This window comes from Dromiciops gliroides, chromosome 4 (assembly GCF_019393635.1).
Source record: "Dromiciops gliroides isolate mDroGli1 chromosome 4, mDroGli1.pri, whole genome shotgun sequence".
Classification (NCBI taxonomy): Eukaryota; Metazoa; Chordata; class Mammalia; order Microbiotheria; family Microbiotheriidae; genus Dromiciops; species Dromiciops gliroides.
This window is the reverse complement of record NC_057864.1, coordinates 364,709,779-364,728,458: the sequence shown is the minus strand read 5'-3', so window position 1 is coordinate 364,728,458 and position 18,680 is coordinate 364,709,779. Positions and strand designations below refer to the sequence as shown.

At 36.8% G+C, this 18,680-nt stretch overlaps 1 protein-coding gene across 1 annotated transcript in view; it reads right to left on the bottom strand.

Annotated features, from left to right (window-relative positions):
* LAMA2 (laminin subunit alpha 2) overlaps positions 1-18,680 on the bottom strand; it is an 804,877-nt gene that overhangs the window by 200,637 nt on the left and 585,560 nt on the right. The window contains 3 exon segments of the mRNA XM_044002871.1: positions 4,108-4,301; positions 8,066-8,152; positions 16,021-16,145. Of these exon segments, the coding sequence (XP_043858806.1) occupies positions 4,108-4,301; positions 8,066-8,152; positions 16,021-16,145 (406 nt within the window).

Sequence of the window (18,680 nt, the reverse complement as noted above, 5' to 3'; positions counted from 1 at the left end):
GAAAAAGGGGATTATATATGAAACTAAATCTTGTATATATATTGCTTTTCTTTTTTTAGAAAATGTAATAAATTCATTATGTTTCTTTCAAATCTGTCCTACTTGTTTGTGTTTTCTTTTGAATTTCACTTTTTTTTACCTGTATATTTTATAATAATCTCTCAATGTCTTTTCTTTCTTTCTGGGGAACTCTATTGTTAGCTTCCCTTTCTATACTTTCCCTTCAATGAAAAAGAGAAACATAATTGTTATAACAAATAAACTGAGTCAAATCCATACATTTGTCATGTCTGAAAATGTTTGTATTATTCTTAATATTGGGTCCATTATAACTCTCTCAGCACATAGGGAGCATGCTTCACTACTGTTTCTTTGTAGTCATGGCTGATCGTTATTGTTTTGATCAGATTCAAGAAATCCACTTTGTTTTCCCATTGTGGTTGGTTAGATGCATCTTTTTCATATTGATCTAGATTTAACTGAACAAGCTTTGTAATGTTCTCTAGATCTCATTGCAATTACTGTAATGTCATCTTTGATAAGGTGCATTTGAAGAATTTTTTAATTAATTGGGAAAGCTTATTGTGTGATGACTGAGCATTAGCATTTGTTTAGAGGCTGTGGTATCAAATCCCACAGCTTTTTCTTTGAGCAGGCAGAGTATAGCCAGTAGGAAATTTGATCAAGTTATTTGTATTCAGGTACTCCAGGAAAGATTGGCTTTATAGTTGACCCCATGCCTACAGCCTTATAACAAGAAGGTAGAAGTGGTGGGGGTGGGGTAGGGATAAGGCATACCAGGAAGACACTGTGTACATGGATCAAGTATTGATCTCTCAGTTTCTGAGTTTCTGGAAGCAGAGACCCTTTGGTATAGTCAAGTCTGAGATCTCTGAGAGATCTGATTAGGATGGACATGACTTTCAGTGAAGGGCTTGCTCTCATAGTTCTCCCATACTATGGTAATACACAACCCTTGTGGTTGTCTGGAATTTGGAAATTGGCTTGGACTTACACCAGGGCCAAACTCTATAATCTCATTCCCAGATGGTTTTGACCATGACATATCCAAAAGGCATACCACATAAAGAACCAGGTCTCATTTCCTAGTCTTGGAGTCTCAGCACAGGCCCACTACTACTTTTGGCATACCAAAGATTAAGATATCAGATGGATCTGTTCAAGATTTCAGATAGATGTGCTTCCCCTTTTGTGTGAGATCCAGTGTCTGTAGGTCCCTTTGCACTGCATCTCTTATGGATTTGAATCTTCCTTTTAAATATCTTGAAAACTGATTGCTTAGTGTCTTCATAATTGTTACTGATTTCTTCTGGTTTCATCTGATTAGGTTCAGCTTTTCTGAAGATGTCTATTTCTTAGATACCATTACTATCCCTTCACACAGCATGATGTATAGAGAGGTGTCAGAATTAAAATAGAATAGTTTCATTATTATTGATGATGAAAAAGGTCACTATAAAAATTCATGTAGATTTGTTTCACATGAAGTCTTCTTGTCCTTCCAGTTTCATGTCCAAATTCTCTTGGTATGAACTGGTTTAGTTGGATATCTTGCTAATCTTGTTTTCTTCTCAACTTCTTTTTGTTATTTTGTGATGTATACAGTATAGTCTTGTTATTTCTAGTCCATATTTCTATTCCATTTTAAAACATACTTACTTTTAGCTGCCATATCGTTGACTTTACAAAGAGATTACATATTTGTTGGGTGAAAAGGTTTCTAGAAAGGGTTTCAGCCTCATTCATTCCTTCAACAAGGTTGTTTCTCATAGATAAACTTTTTTTAAAAAAAAACCAACAAAACATGATTGAGTGTATATCTTTCCTTTTATCTACTCCCCCCCCCCACCCCGCTTAAGTACTTGTTTAAGCAGGTCATAGAATCACAGAATTTCAGTGCCACAGCACTGTCTAATCCAACTCAAATCTGAAAAAAATCTCCTATATTATACACCCAGGTAATGGTCATTCAACCTTTGTATGAAAGCCTCTAATGAGGAAGTACTTTAGTAAGTTCCTCTTAAGGAATCCTGTTCTACGTTTGGATAGTTCTAGCTGATAAGAAGTTGCTTCTATCAATCCCAGATTTGTGTCTTTTTAACTTTTATCCATTGGTTCAAGTTCTGATCTTTTGAGTTAAGCAGAACAAGTCTAATCCCTTTTCAATCTGCTAGCTTTTTGACTTCTTGAATCTTTTGATACTAAACAATAATTTACCATATGGTTTTTGCTGTATGCTTGTATCTACTTTTGCATTGAAAGTATTGAGTTTTAGGGTATGTAATAACTTAGTTTGGGTGATTTCATCAAATTATTTTCTTCTACTTTTCTATCTTCTGAAAAAAAGTCTTAGCCTAAGAACTAAAATAATCTTCACCATAGTGAAGAAAACTATATTTGTTCACACTCATTATGGACACAAAATACAAGATGTTCAAATGCCTCTTCTTGCCATTGTGTTAAAAGTAAAACAACTCTGCCAATACCTTTATTCATTTCTCAAATAATTTATCCTATTTAAAACTTCATTGTTTTCCAGTTTCAGACAGCAAGAATGTCAATTTTGATGTGATTATTCTCAATAGTCAATACACATTTCTTAAGTACCTACTATGTGACATCAGGCACTATACATTTGTTCATCTTTTGACAAAGACTGGACATCAAGAGTCAAATAGTTAAATTAATATTTGCTGGGGCAGCTAGGTGGCGCAGTGGATAAAGCACTGGACCTAGATCCAGGAGAAGCTGAGTTCAAACCTGGCCTCAGATACTTGACATTTACTAGCTATGTGACCCTGGGCAAATCACTTAACCCTCATTGCCCTGCACAACCAAAAAAAATAATATTTGCATAGAGTGGGAGGGGATGAGAAAGAACCAAAGACTATCTTATATTTTTCTCTGCTACCTAGGTCACTAGTAAAAGCATTTTGTCACTTGGTGACCAGACTTCTGTTGTTGAGTCTCTCTAGTTAGCTAGTCTAAGTTTAGACAGCTGTCACATAGCTTTCATTGAATCTATACTCAAGGTCTTTACAGGTCAGTAGATGCTGCCAGAATTTATGTTCCACTGGTAAGCCTTCAAGAACACAGGATTATGCTCCATGTCACAATGAGGCAACAAACAGTATTTTTGGACAGATTCTTGCTCTCTTGTTCTGCTCTTACTCACTCTTTCCCTCTTCATTATTCTCTTCCTCTCGCTCTTCCTATATACAGCTCTCTTTCCTTCTTTCCATTTCTTGTTCTCACTCTCTCCATCTCTCTCTGCCTGTTCTGTGTCTCTACTTAAGGATACTAATGTGAATAATCAATTCCCTTAGAGGAAAGAAATTTACAATTAAATTAGTTCCATTAAAAAATCTTAATAAGGGAAAACCTATTTCAGTTTTGGATTTGATTAAGGGATTACAAATTAAGTTTATGACTTGATTTTGATATATTTTTTTTTTGGCACACTACAGATTTCCTGGAATCAATGAGAGGGAATTCAGAATAAGTTAAAAACAATATTACACAAACATGTTACATAAACTCTTTCCCCTCTCATATATGCTTAGATAAAGACGCTCTCACTAAATTCATTTTCAATATTTCCAGATCACATATTTCAAGAGAATGTTTTAAAGCAACATGTCTGCAGATGTCTTTATGGACTACAGGGAAAAGAAACTGTGTGTAACTCAAGATATAAAGTAGCTGGGCCACTGATTATAAATTCAGAGGGACTCTGAAAAATTTAATATACTCAGATCTTTAATCTGTCACAGAGATAGTACCTACCTTTGGCAAAACTGTATGCCCTGGGACAGACAAAAATAAAATAAGATAAGCCCTCAGGAGCTTTGTTGTAGATTTTCAATGAATTTATTACAGCATGCTGAAAATTTTCTCAGCAGTTCTGGGCTCCATGGGATGGAAGCCAGAACAGCAGGTGCATAGCAAAGGTTCGATGGATGGTGTCAGAAAGAATGAACTACAGTACTAACAAGTAGAGAAAAAGAGCAGTTTACTGCACTTGAAATGAACTAGGAATCGAGCAAAGAAATCCCCAAGAGCTACTGGTAAAGTTAGTATACGTACAAACACACTCCATGCCATCGCGCACATGCCCCGGCTTGCAGCCATCACACTTCTGCCCTGTGGCTCCAGGTCGGCAAGTGCAATGTCCAGTGACCGGATCACAGGGGACAGGCAGTGAGCCATATGGATCACACTCACATTCTTGGCAGGAACCTCCTGGGCTGCTTGGGCTGCCAGTGTAGCCAAAGGTGCATCTGAATGTAAATAGGTACCAAGTGAAATAGGTTAATGTCACTGAGTTGTCATTTCTCTCATAAAAAAAATAAACAGGCATAAGTTCCTTTTGGAATACCTATGTGAAATAAAAACTCTTTCTCATTCGACAGGGTCGAGTTATCTGTTTATAGAAACTTGGACAATCATACACGTGGAGCTGTAATATAACTTATAGTTCATTTAATTCAGTCCTTTTTGGATTTGACTAATATGAAATGTGAGATTTAGAGTGGTATGCCAGAGGTTATATATCTGAGACTATATCCCACGTGTTCTTATATTCTCAGCCTCCACTTTCTCCACCCCCCCCCATTACAACATAATAATAACTGACACATTATGGTTTCTAGTAAGTTTTACATACATTGGCTCATTTGATTCTTGCAACAACTCTGTGAGGTAGATTTATTGGTATTTACATTTCTGAGACTCAGACTAAGTCATTTGCCCACTGTGCCCATCATTACAGACTTAGTACTATCCTATCATTTTACAGGTGGAAAAAATGAGCCATTTGAAGGGCAAACGACTTTCCCAAGGTCACACTACCAGTTCTCAGAGGTAGGTTTCAAAACAATCCCTCCCAATGACAGATCTAGGCATTCTTTCCACTACCTAATACTGCCATAAATTCATGAGTAAAAGGAGTTTTCCATATTTTTTTTAGTGTACTTCTGTAGAAAGTTTCCCACTGAACAAGGAAAAACACTACTTTTTCTATTTTAAAAATATAATTATATTGTCCTAGAGGGAAATATATCCATTTAGCACTTAGTATGTATGAGGCATTATGATTGTCAATTGAGAATTTGGTGCCTTTTGGGATAACCTGTACTCCTTATATTTGTTTTGAAGGGGCTGATGGTGAGGGTGAATTATGAGGCAGTAGATGGAGTAGAAGAGTCCAACATCAGTCAAGCATTTCTAGGAGCTTGGTTTAATGGTCTGAGATCATCAAAATTTGTCCAACTATTTTGTGGAAGTAATCCATCCCTGCAAGTTACAGAGAGAAAAGGTTGAAGTAGGAAAAAAAAAAGGCTTATTTTTCAAGGTTGTCTGGATTACTTGTCAGACTCGTGCATATTCAAAATAAGATTTTTTAGTGCTTCCTTGTAAGATTGCAAGCAAAGAAGTAATAGATAGGATTGATGTAGATTTTCCCAAAATAAAGTTTCATAGAATCATCAATAGAGACCTGGGAGTTATCTCAGAGTCAGCTATTTGAACCTTTTCATTTTACAGTGGAGGAATTAAGGCCTGACATATGTTAAATGACTACCTTACCATCACATGGTTAGCAGACATCAGAGGTAGAATTTATACCCAGTCCTTTAATGCCAGATGCTGTGTTCTTTCTTTATATCATCCTGACTCCCCTGTTCAATGCCTGTTAATTAAATCTATTTAAATCTCTTTACATTTGTAATTAAAATTATTCTCTCTTAAGCCTTTAGCAACTAGGTAGATAACAGATGATATAGTTAGAAAAGCAACTTGGAAGGAAATACACGGGAACTCTAAAGTACTGGTCATGGAAACTCAGGAAAAACTTGTATGAAACTTAGGTAAATTTCTAGTCAGGATTCTGAAGCCTGTAAATCCCACTTGACTTGTGAGGCTTGTAAAGTGGTCTAAGAAATTCATAGAAGATGTAATGGTAATCAGGGAAAGATCTTTATAGTAAATATTCTACCCAGACCTCACAATTTACTTTGAATAAGAATAGTTCCTCCCCTTCCCCCAGGGAATTACATTACACATCTTTATTATTAATGCAAAACACCATTTTTTTTTGGGGGGGAAGCAATTTAAATAATTTACATTTGAATTAAAATATACAGGTCCATTCATTTATAGAATATACATAGAATGGAAAAGCACATCCGGGCAGCTCTGGATTTATCCACAGACAGTTTGGGATCCTAGGCTGTCTTTTTCTAAAATGGCTGGCATTAAGCCAGGTCCATTTTCTTTCGCTAACTGACTGAGGTATGGTAAGGCTATAAGCTTAATATCAGTATTGGTGTAAGAAAAACATCATCAAGAAAGTAAATTGATTCAGGCATGCATTATGCAATGCCTTGCAAAAGCAAATATCAGTCAACTTGGAATAGTATTTGATGTTTTGGATTATTCATATCACAGCTAACTTCTGTGAACATAGAAATAAATTTGACTATATATTCTTAGGTCTATAGACTATTGTTAATATTTACACCTATTTCTTACTTGGCTTTGAAGTATAAACATTTAGCAACCTTAAAGTCCAAAGATTAAAGATTACTTGTTAACTGAATTGTAAATATGACTGCAATTAATCCCAAGAGCATTCCAAGATGGGTAATGTTAAGTTTGGTTGTCCAGGACAGTGTCCTCACAGAAATGAATAGACATGGAAGACACTAGTGCAGTAAATGTTTGTCTTGAATTTTTCAATGGCCATTTGGACTGACCACTCTTTAGGATACCTGAGAGGCAGTGGGGTGAAGGAGGATGAAACTTGTCCTGAAAGTCACATAGACTTGAATTCAAGTCAAATTTTCACATATAATTGACACATGACTCTCACCAAACCACTTGACCTCTCTGTGACCGAGACAACTCTCCAAGATTCTAAGTTGAAGAATGCTTATTTTCCTTGTTAGGGAGAATTTCTTCACTGGTAGTTTCCTACACCAATGGAATCAAAGATCTGGTTTTTAAAAAATGAAGTAGCTGTCTATATTTATGCCTGCAAACCCCCATCACCAGAGGAAAGTATGGTGATGGAGAGAAAGGGAATCTCAAAAATATGCTGTTAGAGAAAACACAAAATAATTAGATCTTTTGCCTTCTGTATTAACTAAACATTTTTAGGTGAGATATTGTACTTGTCAAAATATTGACCAATAATGTCTACATTTTGAGCTAGACAAAAGGTAGGCTATTTCACGTTGTGGAACTCTGAAATTCAACATTCTCTCACAGTCTTCAGCAATGACTTCCTGGTGAGTCCATGGCAAGTAGGGAAGCAATGTTATACGCTTCAAAGGGCACTGGTTCTGGAGGCAGAGGACTTGGGTTTAAATCCTGCCTCTGACATCTACTACTTATGTGACATTGGGCAACTAAACCTCCATTTGTCTTGGATTCTTCATTTGTAAACTCAAATCTATGATTTTTGATCCTATGAAAGGATTCCATGTTTCTCAGTTTCCAGAATTATAAAATAGTCCTTAGCTCTCTTAAAGATAAGCATTTTAGGAATAAGGCAAGGTTTGTGAAGTGTCAGAGAGTCTTTTAAAAGGTACAAATATCTGTTGGTTTGAAAGCTCTATGAAGAAAGTCTTATTTAAACTTTGTCTCCCCTTGAACACATAGCCCATTGCTCTGGATGTAGGTGTTCAATAAATGTTTACTGAATGCATTAATATGATTTGTAATTTCCTATAGAGACAAACATGGATATATTTGATACTATATTCACATCACTGATTAAAACATTAAACTTTCTGTCTCCATTCTAGGACCTAGCACATTGTTATGTATATCAAAGGTGCTTGATAAATATTTGCTGAATGCATGAATATGATTTGTATTTTCCCATATCGCCAAATGTTAATGTATTTGATAGCATATAACTGATCGTTCAATGACTATTAGTCACTGATGAACATGAGAGGGCCTCATGTTTCTATTCTGATCCTTTATCACATAAACTCCATGTCCTAATCACTCTGGAATTTCTCACATCTGTTATTACCTTTCACAGTACTGGCCTTCATATCCGCGTGGGCAAGCTGTACATCGATAGTCATCGAGTCCTTCTGAGATGCAAGAAGGGCTAAAACTGAAGAGGTGCAGGGTGAGAGAAAGAGAAAAAAAAATTATAAGTGGATCTTGTCACATCAACTTCATCAAGTCAAGTGTTTCTTACATTCAAGGTAAGTCTCATCAGTGGGAACTCTTTTGATTTCATCCTAGAAATGCACAAAAAATATGACCCTTGTAGAAAGAAACAGATGGTTTCCAAGTTGTCCTTGTTGGTGCACAGCTCAATGCTTTCACTTAAAGACTATATCTGACCAAATAATTTATTATTTTGTAGTCTGTGATGTGAATGCGATAGCCATGAATGTATGAAATTTCCCAAAGAGGTAACCTATTCTTATCCACCCCAAATACACCCATTAAATTAAAAACAAACAAAAAAGCCCTTATGTTTGCTGGCAGAACACACCTTGTTGAATATGCTTGTTGAATAGCTAAGAAAGAGAAAAGGGATATAGTTTTCTGAAGAACTAATTAATCCCTGCTGTCACTGCAGTTTTAATATAGGCCTGGTGGGATAAAAGTCTCATTTCATGCTTTTTTTTTAACGCCACTAAACTTTAAGCTTTTTTTTTCTTTACACTTCTGTCATGTTGTGAGGAAAGGGAAAAAAAAGTCCACAATGATGTTAATATGATTTGTTAAGGATGACTTTTCATCTTTCCCCCTTCTTATTGTTATATAATCTGAGAGTTAGAACGAACTTTAGAGGTTATCTAGACCAATCTATCACTAAATAGACACCATCTATTTGACAAGTGGTCATCTAACTTTTGTGTCAAGTTCTCTATCAAGAAGGAATAGACTATTTCACAGGATGGCCCATTCTAGGTTGGTACATCTCTAATTACTAAGAAGTTTTTCTATATATAACTAGCCAAAATTTGTTTTTCTGCAACTTTCATCCATTGCTGCTATTTCTTTTCACTTTGGAGTGAAGTTGAACAAGAAGAATCTCCAGGTGACATCCCTTTATATCCTCTCACTTCACTTCCTTTCAACCAATTCTTGTTCAGGTTACATATGATCATTTCCTTCAATTGATTCTTACCTGACTTTCAGTGGAGGCCCCTCAAAATTCTTATCACTCTTCACCAGGTATTTGAGTTTATCATTGACCTTCCAAAAATGTGGCACTCAGAACTGAACAGAGCATCTCAGATGAAGTTTGACCAATGCATAATGGAGAAGAACTCTGCCTCTCCTATTTGGGATCATTTAATTCTTTGTTTTTGTATCTCCAACATCTAGCACAGTGCCCGGCACATAATCAGCTCTTCAAAAATGCTTGTTTATGGAATTTCTGGGTGATAGGCTTGTTTTGCTGCAATCTAAATTTACAGTAAGCCTTTTTGGCTGCTGTGGGCCAAGGTTGGCCATATTGAGATTGCAGTCCACGAAGAAGATCAGATCTCTCCCACTGTCTATTAGCCATGTTTTCTCCATCCTGTACTTGTGAAGATGATATTTTCAAATACATTCCACTTTGCAGCTTTCAAAAGTATGCTTATTCCACTACAGATGAGCTGAGTCAGCTTTGTTACAAGATTTTTTTGTCTTTATTTCATTTGAAAAACTAAATTATCCCAGCTGATACCATTGGATGATGATAAATTGTTATACAGTCAATGAGCATTTGTTAAGTGTCTTCTATGTTCTAGGCACTGTGGTAAGTACTAGGGATACAAAGAAAGGCAAAAGACAGTGCCTGCCCTCAAGGGACTCACGTTCTATTAGGTGAGAAAACAAGAAAACAAATATGTGCGAAGAAGATATGTACAGAATACCCTAAAATAATCTCGGAGAGAAGTCACTACTAGCATAAAGAGGACAAACTTCTTGTGGAAGATCGAATTTTAGTTGGGACTTGAAGGACTCCAGGAAAACCAAGAGGGATAGATGAGGAAGGAGATCTATCTTTTCTGGGTATCTTTTGTTACCAGCTCCTCCCCAACAGAAGGTAAGAATGTGGGCACTGTGATATGTAAAGAGACCTGGTGAAGAAGCTACTGTTTCTTTGACTTCTGCTTTAATGGATGAAGACTTGGAGAGAGGGTTTTTTTTTTTTTTTTGGCCTGCCTGCCTGCCTTATAGTGATTGCTTTGCAAGGAAAGCAACTGCAGAATTCCAAGAAAGCAACAATATGGCCATTTGGGATCTTTGGCATATAGGAAAACAACCCATACAGTTAGGTAGCAAAATGGTGCAATGTTCCCAATTTCATTCTGTTTATGCAGTTTGTGCTAAACTTGTTACTGCTGAAAAAGCACCAGAACTCCCCATTGGTATACTGCAGTCAGCGCCTTATTTTAATTCACTTATAATGCATTAAATCAATAGTGCTTAAATAAGTAATAAAATTACACCTTTGCCAAAAAATGTAAACAAATTGATCTATTACTCACAAACTCATTATTCAACACATTTTTTTCAACTGTGTAAAAATAGATCCACAAACTCATAAGCAACTCATTCCATCCAGCTTTTCAGCTTATCTGTTTGAAGCTCAATGCTGAGTGATCATTAATTAAAAAAAGCCTCACAACTTAAGCTTTTTGGAGTAAACTTTTGAAAGAGAAGCATAATTAGATTTTGTCCCCTTTGAGGAAAATGCCTGTCTCAAAGCCCTTAAAAGAGCACCCTCTCCTTAAATATTTGATGTATAGAGTTCTCCTGGGATTCAATATCATATAGTGTCTAGGTCTATTAAAAAATACACACACACACACACACACACACACACACATATATATATATATATATATATATATACACACATATACATACATATGTATGGGTTATAAAAGTAGAGATGAAAATAATTTCTCATGCTTGAGTTCAATATTTTTCAAACCCAGATAAAAATAAATAAAAACAATAAAAAGAAAAAGACTGCTAATGTTAAATCCTAATCTCAGGCAGGACTGATCTGTTTAGGCAACTGGTGTGCAGGAAAAGGGTAATTCTTTGCTTGTGAGAGAAGGGTCAGGGTTTAAGTTGAAAGGAGGGAAAGAATAAACTAAAAAGATAAAATGTGTCTATGGAGCACAAAATTCAAATGTTAGATAAAAATGGGGAAAAGTGGTCACTAAGGCTGCAATTTGAGATCTGTGCAAGACCAAGAAGCAGACTGTAGGAGTACCAGGCTGCTGCCCACTTGTCTGGTTCAATATGCCTTGCCAACATTTGGGTCTTTTATATCATGTTTTAGTATTCCCCACTCCCCTACCTACTTGTATTTGTGTGGGGAGGCACAAAATCTATTTTGCCTCACTTTCCCCTCAACAGTTCTACATCTGTTAGAGAGCTGGCATCATACACCATTCCTTCCCTCAGGAGGTCTTTATAGGTGTAGGGTGATGGCGCGGGTGGGAAGTTGCCAATAATTCTGAAGCAGAGACAATGTGCACTGGCTTACTTGTCCTTAGCTTTGAGCCCATACCAATGAAAGCTATTATATACCAGAAGTAGCCTTGTTGCCTCTGCTGGACAAGGATGTCTTAGACGATATATAAAATCCACTTTTTGGCATTAAAAGCTCTTAATAAGCTGCATTTTGCCCACATTTCCAGCCTTCTTCTACTCCCTTCTATATATTGTTTCATCCAGGTACAGTGTCCTAGTAGGACTTTAAAAGTAAGACACCATCTTCCATCTCTATGCCTTTGTACTAGCTGTCCCCCATGCCTGCAGTGCTCTGCCTTCTCACTTCCATCTCTATTTCATTTAACACTCAGGTCAAATCCCATCTGCTAGCAGAAGCCTTTTCCAGTGCTTGTTGTTCAGCTCTTTGTACTCATGTCCAACTCTTTGTGACCCCATTTGGGGTTTTCTTGGCAAAGATACTGGAATGGTTTGCCATTTCCTTCTCCAGCTCATTTTACAGTAGAAACTGTGGCAAACAGGGTAAAATGACTTGCCCAGGGTCACACAGATAATAAATGTCTGAGGCTAGATTTCAACTCAGGAAGATGTGTCTTCCTGATACCGGGCCTGATGCTCTAACCTCTTCACCACCTAGCTGCCCTAATGCTCCCAGTTGCTAAGGTTTTTCCTTTTTCAGATTAGCTTATATATACTGTGTATGTAGCTTGTGTCCACCAAATTATTCATAAATTGTCTCCTCCTGTCACAATATGCTTTTCTAAAGTACAGGGACCATTTTTGCCTTTCTTTGTGTCCCTCAGCACCTTAGCACAGTGTCTAGAACATAATAATAAATGTCTACTGACTATCTATTCTTCTTGCCCATCTATCATAATATTCAGTGATGGATGAAGAAGGTAGAGTTCAGGGTTAAGAAGAGATTATGCTAGTAAAGGATGTCTTTTGCTACAATGGCTGGGTTTGGAGTCAGGAGGGTAATACCAGCTATTGGCTACAGGACTGACTAGCTGAGTGATTAGTCAAGGGCCTAGGATGCTTTCAAGTTTTAGGCAGGTCTACTGATGTGAAGATTGTGGAAAGATTGGAATATTTTGTTTACCAGGAATTAAGTCATAATCAAGTTCCTATTTCAATACTAATTTGACTGTAGGGTGTCAGGAATATTTCAGTAAATGTTAAACAACCAGTTCTTTGGGGAGGGAAATGTATGCATGACACAATAATCTCCATTATTAACGTTTTCTCCATCACTTAAATTTAAATAATCAACAAAATAATAAATCAAACTCTATTTTGTATGTTTGCCATTTTCCAAGGTATAAATTTCCCACCCCAAACATCTAACACATTCCTGGCCCTGTGCTTCTAATTCTTATGGGTTGCCAATGGTCATAGGAATTGTGATGCATAGAATGGAGAAGAAAAATTATGGGTGGAAATGACAACTCGCATTGAAGAACATGTTGGGGAGGACAAATTCTACAGGAATAGAATGGCATAATCATCCTAATGGTAGGAGGTATATAGCATTTAGAGATACTTTTCTAAGCTTTGATTTGTGCACTGTTTGCCCATTAGAAAAGCATCAGTGTACAATGGAAAGATGAGCATTTGCTGGAGAGGCTGTGAACAGTATCATGCAGAAGTGTGAAATAAAATGCTTGCCACTGCTGAAGGGAATGCCTCAGAGAGAGATGATTTCCTATAAAAATCGGTTGGTGGCTTTGTTTGGTAAGAGGTGCTACTGTGTTTTATTTGAATTAGGTATATCTTTCCATAGCCATATTTCAGCCATGAGTCTCATCCTACTAGGTGTCTCAATGATACCTATAAAGATGTATTAACATCCTTGTAGACATCTGGTATATTAGCCACTTGTAAAGGGCATCTGAGACCGTGGGCTTTATTGCTAGTTTTCTCCATGGATTTTATTTCCTGTTAATTTTATCCTTTGTTGTTAGTCTTTAACCTATGTTGTGCTTTCTACCTGACTTGTTATCTTTTGCACAGGTAGGTTGGTGGGGTTTTTTGGTTAGTTATAGCGGAGGACAGCTAGGTGGCACAGTGGATAGAGTGCCAGGCCTGAAGTCAGAAGGACTCATATTCCTGAATTAAAATCTGGCCTCAAATACTCATTAACCCTGGGCAAGTCACTTCACCATGTTTGCCTCAATTTCCTCATCTATAAAAAGTCAGAGAAGGAAATGGCAAACAACTTCAGTATCTCTGTCAAGAAAACCCCTAATGGAGTCATGAAGAGTTAGCCCTGACTGAAAAACGCCTGAGCAACAACAGAAACAGTTGAGGACCCCATCTAATGCTGACCCTCTCACAGGTGTGGGTTTCTTTTCTGCTTAAATGACAGAGAACTAATCCTGAGTATGAATACCTCATGCTTGCTATCAGAAGATTAATTACAATCATTCTGGTTGAGTTTTAATGGTATAAGATTTATATTGTAGAAGAGGGTCACATGGTGTGACTTATCTACCAGGCATATCAATTCAGGCTTTCATGACAGTGCATCTACACTGCCCATTTTGATGGCTGGTAATGTAGGTGTTGGTGACATTGACCTTCTGGGGGAAAAAATAGTCCCCAGGGGAGCTAGTGTTAATTGAACTGCCAGGCAATTGGAAGGCTCTTATGGATGGAGTGAACAAAAGTGAGCTACTTTGTCGCATCAAGATAGTGCCTCTATGCCTGAAATGCAGCTTTCACAATGACTAGCTCCCAAACAGAATTGGTCTTACTGGGATAGGCAACTTATGGGAGAATTATTCACAATCCAAGGTCATAGAAATTCGCATGGCCTCTTGAGACAATGGCTTCCATGGTGATGTTGGATGAATTGGCCAACTATTGCTGAGAATCCAGGGATATCAAGGGACCATTCTGACAGGTTGCATCCTCTGTCTCTGCTATCTACTATACAGCATCAGAATATTTTTAGCAGGTCATGAGATGCTAGATTTAGAATTAGGATTTTAGAGGCCATCAAGTCCAACCCTCTAACTTTACAAGTGAGGAAATTGAGGTCCAAAGAGATCAAGTGAGTTGCCCACGGTGTCAGAGCCAACAAGTGGCAGAAGAAGGAGCAAGGATTGGAACTGAGACCTGGGAGCTTTAAGTTAAGTAGTGAACCTGGAACTGAAGGAGTAATATCTCAAGAAGCCAAGGAACCACTACGTGTCTATTATGAAGGTGGGGCTCCCTCATAGCAGTACAGCCTCCAGCTTGTGTGGATCCATATGGACTCTTGATGGAAATAACACCTGTGCCCAGAAAGCCAATCGCTTAATAACAATAATGATAGGATTGGGCATAGGTTCTAGGCCTGTGGCTTTTATCATGTTTTTTTTTTTTGGGGGGGGGGAACAGATGGTTGCTAAAGGGAACTTTTACTGAGGAAACTCCCTTTACTCATTCAAAGCAATATCTTCTCTGTAATTTATAACCTTGGGAATTTGTCTAGGGAATTAATATATTGAGTGACTTTTCCAGGGTCATACAGTTAGTATGTGTCAGACTTGAATCCAATTTGTCTTGTCTCCAGGGCCAGCTCTCTATCCACTATAACATGCTTCCTATCTAGTAATAATAGCTGACATTAAAACAAAACCTTAAGGGTGCAAAGCATTTTACATATCTTATCTCGTTTGAATCTTATACAGGGTAGGTGTTATATTACCATCTCTATTTTATAACTGAGGTTACTGAGATTGAGAGATGTGCCTTAGGTCACACAGCTAGGTAATATGTGGGGTAAGATTTTAATTCTAGTCCAGGGCTCTGGAAATTTGAATGTTCTTACCTCATCAATAAGGAGCGAACCTCTCAGTGGAAAAATGATTAAAACATGTGAAAATTGACTTCATTCTATAAATACTAAGTGATCATATGATAAATGGAACGGCAACCACTTCCCTGCTTATGAGAGCAGAGGAAAGACTTCCTTGGTGATAACCTTTGTCCATCAACCATCAGTTTTCTGGTCCTTTGAGTGACTGTTCTGATTTGGAATATTTTCTCTTTTAGAGGCACCAGTATTCAGTTATTCTGTGCATCAACTACTGACAAATGTAGTCATTGAATAAATGCAGTAGAAGTAGAAAGGGGTAGAATAATGCAAGAGTAGGACAGATCTTTAGGGGATTACTTCATGTCATAATGGAAAGATTCTAGCACTTGAGTAAATTATGTTTCCTGCCCACATCCTTCTTATAAGTGTATAATCCACTGCTATTGATCTAATCAAGTGTTAATTAAAAAGGGAGCAATTACTGATCCACAACTAGATCATACAGGGTAAAAATGAACTACAAGATATTTAATGATGCTATATGCATTTTGCTTTTAAGTAATGATGCCAATGTCTTATTATATCCAGCCTGAGGTCTGCTTATGTGACTCCAAAATTTAGGTACTATGCATAGTCTATGAGCAACAAGGCAGAGAGTTTCACTCATTTGGAAAGGAGGTTCTCTTGGTCACACTTACTTGTTGCTAGAAGTGATGAGCGGGCAGGCACATCGTCGACAATCATTTGGCAGTCCCTTGACAGTTCCATAGTATCCAATAGCACATCTTTCACAAAAGTCACCAGCAGTGTGGTGCTGACAGTTCTGTAAAGGAGAAAGGGGCACAACATTTAATATCGAATATTAACAAAGTTAGAACATTTTACTTCCAGTCTAAAGGAATGATTAGATAGTCTCAGATAAGTTGTTTTTTTTTAAACATTGACAAATGTGTTTCAGTAATTCTTGACATGAACAATTTTCAATGGGGCTCTGTGTTGTGAATAGTGAAGGAAGTTATGTTATTGTATCTACATTGACAATAAGTGAAAAAATGATGACCCATGAGTGAAATGATTTACTCCTGTGGAGTTATTCTCTCCCTCCACTTTAGTCTATGTCCCAGGTTGTCTCTTGCTCATTTATGATGATACATGACAAGAATTTTAAAATCTATCATTTGGCCCCAGATGGTCTTTCCAGCCTTGAATTGATGCTATTTTTTCAGTCCATCGGATTTTTCTTAAAATGGAGAGTGACTATGATCACGCTGTCCTGTCCATATTATTTCCTACATTTAGTGGCAAGTACTTTTCTGAGTGATTTTGTGGTAAATTAACATTGAGGTTAGCACTTAAAATCAGTTACTGTGTATAATAATTGTATTTTTAAGTGAGGTTTATTGAAACATATTCTTTAGAGCTGACTGAAACCTCAGGAGGACTGGAATTAGGATATGCTGAAGTTTTAGGGTCTACTTCTTTAATTGGGTATCTATTAGGAGTGGATTAGCTTGGGTTTATTTGCCAACAGTCAGCATGGCTTTCTCTTTCCCTGTTTATATAGGAAAGGTCCCATCTCTTGACACTTTAATGATATTTCACAGCTTCTTGTGGTTTTCTAGGCCTAGGAATCGTGGGAAAGTAAAGTCTTAACTGCTTTTTTGCCTCTAAAATTTATGCTTTGGAATCCTTGAACAGTGCAAGCAATTGAGTAAGTAAAGGAAAAAGAAAAGAAAGGGGAAGAGAGAGTCCAACTCATTTCATAGCTGACTGAAAATTTATTGGCTTTTTTCATAGAGACTAGAGCTTGCTCATGTGCTCTTAGCTGAACTCTGGTACATTTATCTATCAGTTTTCCAGAGTCTAAGAGTTCATTCAGCTGCATGGTTGGGCATGAGCTGATAAGGGGCCTTATGTCAAAATAAAGAACAAAGGTACCAATAATATTTTCATGGACTTAATTTCTAATTTAAGACAACTGTCATGAGCCACCCTCCAGAATCTAAGCATGATTTACAGGTTCAGCATGGATCCTAATATTAGAAGAAGGGGGGAAGCAATGTACCTTGACTATTAATATAGTTATACACAAGTGAATGTAGAAATGTGTTCCTTTTTTGTGTTAATCTAGCTATAAAATCCTTACTGGCAAATGCATCTTTATAGGGAAAGGAAAGGTGAGGGAAGCAACAAAGATATTCTGAACAAATTATTTCAAGCAAGACTACACAACCACTTTGGAGTATTTAATATTTGATATTCCTTTCATGTATGACTAGAAAAACTTCCTTCTGTGATTCCAAGAATTGTGGAAATCACAATTTAGTTAGCCTTGTCAAATATTACTACATTGTTGGTGCATAGAGTTAAATAGGCTTGTGATAATGTATAATAACCTACTACTGATTACTACTACTACTTCTGCTGCTACTGTTCTTGTTAATACTACTACTACTACTATTTTTCCTCCTTATTATTATACACATAGGATAATTTTGAGAGAGATCACAAAGATCATCTGGTCTAACTAACAACTACATTTGATTGATAACAAAATTAAAATCAGGATAGACAAAATGGGTCACTTAATGTGACAAATGCAGAAACTGCCAAAATTTGAATCTGGTTCCTCTAAAACAAATCCAGTATTTTTCCTCCCCCCTGTAACACCCTACCCAATATAACACTAAATTGATAAATAGTCTTTCTAAAACTCAAGTATGAATCAGGGAAAAAAAAAGGCAAATATTTTTTGCGAAAACACAGGCAAAAGTGGGGGGAAAAGAGGGTGAACCTGGGTTCCATGTGGTCCTAATATTCAACATTGTGCTCTGTTTGTAAGCGGTAGTTTGATATGGGTATAATCTCAAACTAATAATCTCAAATTGAGGTTTTATTTTCCTGATGAATAGAATGGAATATGTGGAAAGCAAGAGACAATTGGACAAGAGCCTTCTAAACTATTCTTTCAAAGAAAATTAATAAGATGGCATGGTAAAATTCACCTTTCCCGAAAATTTTGGTAGTAGTCATCTGGGCTTCAAAATAGACAAAGGTAAAAATATATATTATTGTGAGTTACTGTTATGATTACTGATACCTTGTTCCTGTTCTCTTTCTTCATGGAGTATAGATAGAAATTATATGAGGACAAGTTGCTATTCTGCTATTATTCCTGTTCATATAATATATTGTGAATTACTACACAGGTAGAAAAAAAATGACTATTGTAACTGGATAAAAACATTATGATGTACTTGTAAGCTTATCTGTTATAGATTCTGAAAGTAATTTTTGAATGACTCTGGAGACAGAGTCGGCAGCAAAAATGATATTTGCTTCTACTTCCTTTATGATT